A 5950-nucleotide genomic window follows, 5' to 3' on the forward strand; every position below is an offset into this window, starting at 1 on the left:
GTGGGTCACTTGAGGTCAGGAGTTCGAGACTAGCCTGGCCAAGTTGGTGAAACCCCATCTCTACTAAAAATACAAAAAAACTAGCCGGGCGTGGTGGCGGGCGCCTGTAATCTCAGCTACTTGGTAGGCTGGGGCAGGAGAATCGCTTGAACCCTGGAAGCAGGGGCTACAGTGAGCCGAGACTGCACCTCCGTACTCCAGCCTGGGCGACAGAGCAAGACTCCGTCTCCAAAAAACAAACAAACAAAACCAAACAAAACAAAAAAACTGAAACAAGCTGGCTCGAGCAAAGAAGGCACTTTACTAGCCCACCCTCTGAGCTGAAATGGTGTGCAGTTATGGACCTCAGGCATAGCTGGATCCAGGTGTCCACAATGTCTCCAGGCTTCTGACTCCTCATCTCTTGGCTCTGTTGTTCCCTACGATGGCTCCACTCTGAAGAAGGGGCATCTTTTTTGTAATTTGCACCAGAGTGCCCCCTGCTTGTGCCCATGGCCTTCCTGAGGGTCAGGAGACTCAGGAAGGGTCGGGAGACCCACTGGGGCCAAGCGCTCGGTGGTGCCACGGATGCTGGAGTTGCAAAGAGTAGATTCACTCCGCTCAGGGTCAATGTCACAAGGCAGCCAACGGCCACAGCCAGGAGTGAACGAGGGCATCTGACTCCCCTGGGGTGGGGGCTGACCTGAAGGGCAGTGGGCCAAGTTGAGGCAGGGCGAGACGCCACACAGTGCAGCATCCCTGGATGACGCCCACTTGGGAGTGGGGGGGGGGGGAGGGCATGCACAGCCGCAGTGCCCAGACACGAGCACACACAAACGCACACACAAGTGCACACCAGCAGTGACACAGGCACACACAAGCGCATACAGGGTTACACATGGATTCACAGCTCACATGCTTACACATGCACACGCCAGCACACACACGGTGACACAGTCACACACAAGCGCACACAGGTTTACACAGGCATTCACAGCTTACACATGCACACACCAGCACACACGCAGTGACACAGTCACACACAAGGGCAGTTACACATGCATAGGCAGCTCACGTGCTTACACGTGCACACGCCAGCACACAGGCAGCTATACTCGAGTGCTTGCAGGCCCTCACCTGGCCACAGGGGCACTGTTATATACGGCGAACATATGAACACAGTAACGTGGGCACACACGCAGTCACACTGCACACACATGCAGAAGCACGTGGCTACATATGTGCACCTACCTGGCATGCACACCCCCACACCCACACAACCTAGGGATGAGTGGCTGGGGTCAAAGAGGCTACAAGGCGCCCGTAGCCCTGTCAACCCATCCCAGGCCCTGACTGGGGCTCATCAGGCCACTGTCAGGAGGCCGGGCTGCGCCGAACCCCAATTCCCAAAAGCTCCTGGTGGATTTGAGATGGCAGAGATATCTGGACCCCATGGGCAGCAGGACAGACAGAGCAGCCCAGCCTGGGCTGAGAGCACAGGGATGGGTCCTGTCCTCAGGGGTGTGAGGGAGGACGGGGTCCTGCCCTGAGGGGTCTGAGGGGGGATGGGGTCCTGCCCTGAGGGGTCTGAGGGGTGACGTGGTCCTGCCCTGAGGGGCGTGAGGGGGGACAGGCTCCTGCCCTGAGGGGCGTGAGGGGGGACGGGGTCCTGCCCTGAGGGGTCTGAGGGGGGCTGGGGTCCTGCCCTGAGGGGTCTGAGGGGTGACGGGGTCCTGCCCTGAGGGGCGTGAGTGGGATACGGGGCCATGTCTGGAGGGGGTCTGTGGAGACGGGGTCCTGTCTGAAGGTTCTGAGGGGAGACAGGACCCACGCTGTAGGCACTGTGTGGGGTCAGAGTCCTGTTTCCTGACATCCATGCAGTCACAGAGCTGGAATCGCGAAGCAGCACCCAGACCTGCTGCTCCAAGGGAGGTGGATTATCAGGGGCTGGGCTCCTGCCCCCTGCCTGCCTCCACCCAGGGCAGGAGAATGCGGAGGGCATTCTGAAAGTCAGTGAGAAGGACCTTGCTATCTGGAATCCTCTCCCCCTTCCTCCCTGGAGTTCACGGCAGAACTCTCTGTTATTAAACAGCCAGGGAAGCCAACCTCCACCCCCGTATTCCCGAAACACCTTTATTGCACTATAAACAGCATTTATAAACAAACACAGTTGGGGAGTGTCTTAAAGATTTACCCACAGTCAACCTCAGACACTAAGATATCAAACAGAGCAGGGGGCTATGAAACAGGGGACCCCAGGGAGAACGGGGCCTGGGAGGGGTGAGCATCAGAGAAGGCGGGGAGTGCCGGCGTCTCTCTCCATGCAGGGCACCCTCTCCGCCTCCCCGGCCTGAGGAGCCTCCGCCCTGGGTGCCCTGGCTTCCAGAGAGAGCAGAGCACCTGCAACACCAGGCTCAGAAGGGGCCTGCACTCTCCCTCTGGAGGGCTCACAGGTGTGTCCCACCGGACGTGCAGCAGAGGCCCAGCTGCTCCTCCAGTCCTGGGAAGCAGCTCCTCCACCCTTCCCTGGTCCAGAGGAACAATGTGTGGCAAACGGGCTGACAAGGGACGTCCCCGAATGCCGCAGATGTGTCCTGGTTCCCCCGTGCCCCCCAGCAGCCGGGAGAGGCGAAGGCACCGGCCTGGCCTGGCCCCCGCTTTGAGTCTTACCATTTCTGCATCATTCTGAGCTGGAAACGTCCCCAAAATCGTTCAAGGACCCACATAACCACACAATGGAAGGCTTGCAGCCACCTAGCAGCATGAAAGGCCACAGCCAGGTCCCCCCAGCTGCCTCCTGGGCTCCGACACACCCACCGTAGCCACAACCTATTTACACACGTGGCGTCAAAGCCACGGCCGTCAATCACTGCATGTCGCTCCCAGCTGCAGATGCTGGACAAAAGGGCGACGGGGTGGCAGCCCCCAGCGAGGACGGATGGGCCATAGGGCTGCTCTCTGGGCATCTCTGAGCAAGACCCTCCGGCGCCACAGCAGAAATGGCCAGACAGGCCTGTACCCAAAAAGCCAGTGCAGACGGTGTCAGAGGAAAACAGGCCAGGAGAGCCGTCTCCTCCCCGCGGACCTCTGCCACGACCTCCTCTGCTCCGATTGGCAGCGGCTGCTCCCTCCACGCCCACCCTCGTCAGGGCACTCTCGCCTGGCCCTGCTCGCCACTGGAGCCTGGGAAGCTGGGGTCTCCCAGAGCCAGCCTGACCCCTGGGAGGGGGGGGTCTCAGGCAGAGCCTGGGCCTGGTGTCCCCGCGAGATCCTGCTCTCCGCGGGGTGGGAACTGGATGGCGGCAGGCTGTGGGGGAGGAAGACACACGTGCAGTGAAGGAGACTGTGGGCTCCAAGACTTGTGACCTCCCTGTCCACGGCCCCGCCCTGGCCACTTGCACGGATTCCTGGACCCCTGAGAACCTCCTTCTAGAACTCTGCGTGAAAGGCGCGAGACAGTGTGGAGGGGCAAAGGGGGACCTTCTGCCCCGCGAAGCGGCCTTCCCCCGAGGCCCCCTCTCCTCCTCCTCCTCCTCCAGAGAAGAAATTAATTCATGACAAATACTACTCCAGTCAGCAACGGGTGGCCCAGGAAACCCGCGTCAGCTACAGCGGCAGGCCCCGCCCAGCCCCAGCCCAAGCCAGGGACCCGCCCGCCAGGACCCGGTGTGCAGGAGGAGAGACCGGGGTCTGCCCTGTGCACCCAGCGGGCAGCGAGCAGGTCCCCGCTCTACAGGAAGGGCAGCAGGGAGGTCAGGGGCAGCTCCTTCTCCCCGAGCAGCGCGTCCCGCTTGAGGCTGCTGCCCTTGTTCACCACCTTGATCCTGAGCGCCAGTTTCCGGACGCTGGCCGGCCCCAGGCCGTCGAAGAAGAAATCCTCGTTGAAGACGGGGTGGCGGCTGTTCTTGATGATGGTGCTGCGCTGTTTCTGCAGCTTGCCCGGCACCAGGCAAAGGCCCACGCAGCAGTTGATGCTGCGCGCGTCGCACAGGCGGTCGTAGAGGCCCTCGGCGGCCAAAAGGCGCACCCGCAGGCGGGCCTGGCCTGCCTCGTACTGGGCCAGCAGCCGCACGCTGCCCCGAGGGCCCACGTGCACCGTGTGCTCCCCACGCGCCTGGCCCGACTCGGGGCCCGGTTCCGGGGGCGCCCGGCGGGTCAGGCGGCGCCGGCTCCCGGGGCTGGTGTCCGGAGCGCTGTCGTCCGCAGACACGGAGCCGTGGCGGCCCACCGAGTGCCGCAGCTGGCTCACCTTGGCCTGGCTGTCCTGGGCGAACCCTCTGAGCAGAGACACGGAGCGGGACAGCAGAGGGGACCCGAAGGGAGAGGACTCGGCCGAGGACCCCGTGTCGCTCTCCCCGCCACTGAAGCAGCGGCCGGGGCTCATGAGGGTCCCGCCAGCCTCCCTGGGGCCCCCGTCGCCCCCGTCGGCCTTGGCAGCTGCCCGGCGGCGCCCGGCACCCGGGGAGCCCACCTGGGCCAGGGTCCCGTGCTCACTGTGGAACAGGGACTCCTTGCGCCTCGTGTGGGGGCTCTCGGCCAGCGTGGCGAAGCCGTAGGACGTCTGGGCCTTGGGCACCGAGGGCAGGGACATGGCACCCTGGGCCTGGGGCTCGGCGTCAGCGGCCTCCCCCGACGGCCAGTCCTCGGCACTCTCGATCTGGATCACGTGCCGCGTGGCTGCCTTCAGCAGGCTCTTGCCCTCCGCTGCCAGCTTGGCGGGCAGCCGGGGGCTCCGTGGGGTCTGGCGGGGGCCCGCAAAGGCCAGGTTCTGTTCCGACGTGGAGGGGCCCAGCGCGGCCTGTCCCTCGCCCTCCACGGGGCCCGAGGGCAGCTTGGGGGGGATGAAAAAGTCGGGGATCTTGTCGGGCGTCAACACATTGCTGTACAGGGGCCCCTTGGAGGCCTTGTCCCCCGCCTCACTCCCCACGCCCCGGGCAGCACCGTTTTCCCCAGACCCCCGGAGCCGCTCCAAGAACCACATGTTGGTTTTTCTCATGGGGGCGGCAGGCGAGAGGCCCGGACAGGGGCTGCAGCGTCTGGGAAGAGAAGCAGGGGTCAGGAGCAGTGGGGGGCGGCTGGCAGGGGGCCCCGGGCACCTGTTTCCTTGGGGCCTGCCGGCGGGGTGGGGGTGGAGGGGTCCTCTGGGGGCGTCCCGCGCAGGCGCGGCGGCCCAGGACAGGAGGGAGGCGGGTTCCCCCTCCTTTTTCCGGAGAGATCCCGCTTAACTTCCAAGCACCAAGCCCAGGGGGGTGGGGGCCGCGCTCTGACTCTCCGGGGAGCTCCCAGGAGACTGGCCCCTCTCCCGCCCCCACTCCGGTTTTGAGCATCTCAGCGCTCATTCCAAAGGGTTCCGCGCTCAGTCCCACGGGAAGACACGGATGTGGGTGGACCCCCGGGGTGTCCCAGCTCCGCCCCCCCAGCTCCCACCCACCTGTGGCTTCTCCCTGGACTGCAGGGCCAGGCGTTCGGGGTGGGGGAAGGGAGGGGCGGCAGGTCTGGGGCCGAGAGCGCAGCGAGCCGACTCCCCGGTGTCCCCCCCAACCCTCCCCCGACTCCGCTTGGGGTGGGGGTGGGGTCCTGGCAGTCCCCGCAGACCGGGCGGGGTCCCTGGACTTACCTGCCCGGGGTGATGGCCCGAGGCTGGGGGTCTGTTCGCAGACACGTAGGGGTCTCGGCGCACAGGCTCCCGAGGCTGGCGCGGGGGACGCGGCCGGAGCTTCGATGCGGGCGGCGGCGGCAGCGCAGTCGGACTCATTCACCCGCGGCGGGAAACCGCCCAGCCCCGCCGCCGCCGCCGCCGTATTCCTCCGAGTACGGCCGCCCGCGCCCCCGCCCCCGAGGGACAGGGGGTGGGGCCGTCTCCCCGCAGCCCCCGGAGGCTGGTGGCAGGGAGGAGCCTCGCCAGGACCCGGGGGCTGACTGGGGGCCGGTGGGAGACAGGCAGGTGGTCACAGTTGGCTGATGGCCACCC

The 5950-nt window shown here is 65.3% G+C and overlaps 1 protein-coding gene across 1 annotated transcript; it reads right to left on the bottom strand.

The window, feature by feature from the left end:
- Nucleotides 1-2086: 2086 nt before the first annotated feature.
- Nucleotides 2087-5749, bottom strand: C2CD4C (C2 calcium dependent domain containing 4C). The gene is made up of 2 exons (XM_063619979.1): nucleotides 5597-5749; nucleotides 2087-5015 (listed from the first exon to the last, which is right to left on the bottom strand). Exon 2 carries the CDS (start codon nucleotides 4973-4975, stop codon nucleotides 3710-3712), a length of 1266 nt encoding a protein of 421 aa, XP_063476049.1. The 5' UTR covers nucleotides 4976-5015; nucleotides 5597-5749; the 3' UTR covers nucleotides 2087-3709.
- Between the last annotated feature and the right edge of the window lie 201 nt (nucleotides 5750-5950).

The sequence above is a fragment of the Symphalangus syndactylus genome, chromosome 17 (assembly GCF_028878055.3).
Source record: "Symphalangus syndactylus isolate Jambi chromosome 17, NHGRI_mSymSyn1-v2.1_pri, whole genome shotgun sequence".
Taxonomy (NCBI): Eukaryota; Metazoa; Chordata; class Mammalia; order Primates; family Hylobatidae; genus Symphalangus; species Symphalangus syndactylus.

Coding starts and splice junctions, on each gene's coding strand:
- C2CD4C (XM_063619979.1), bottom strand. CDS start 4,975: ATGAGAAAAACCAACATGTGGTTCTTGGAGCGGCTCCGGGGGTCTGGG.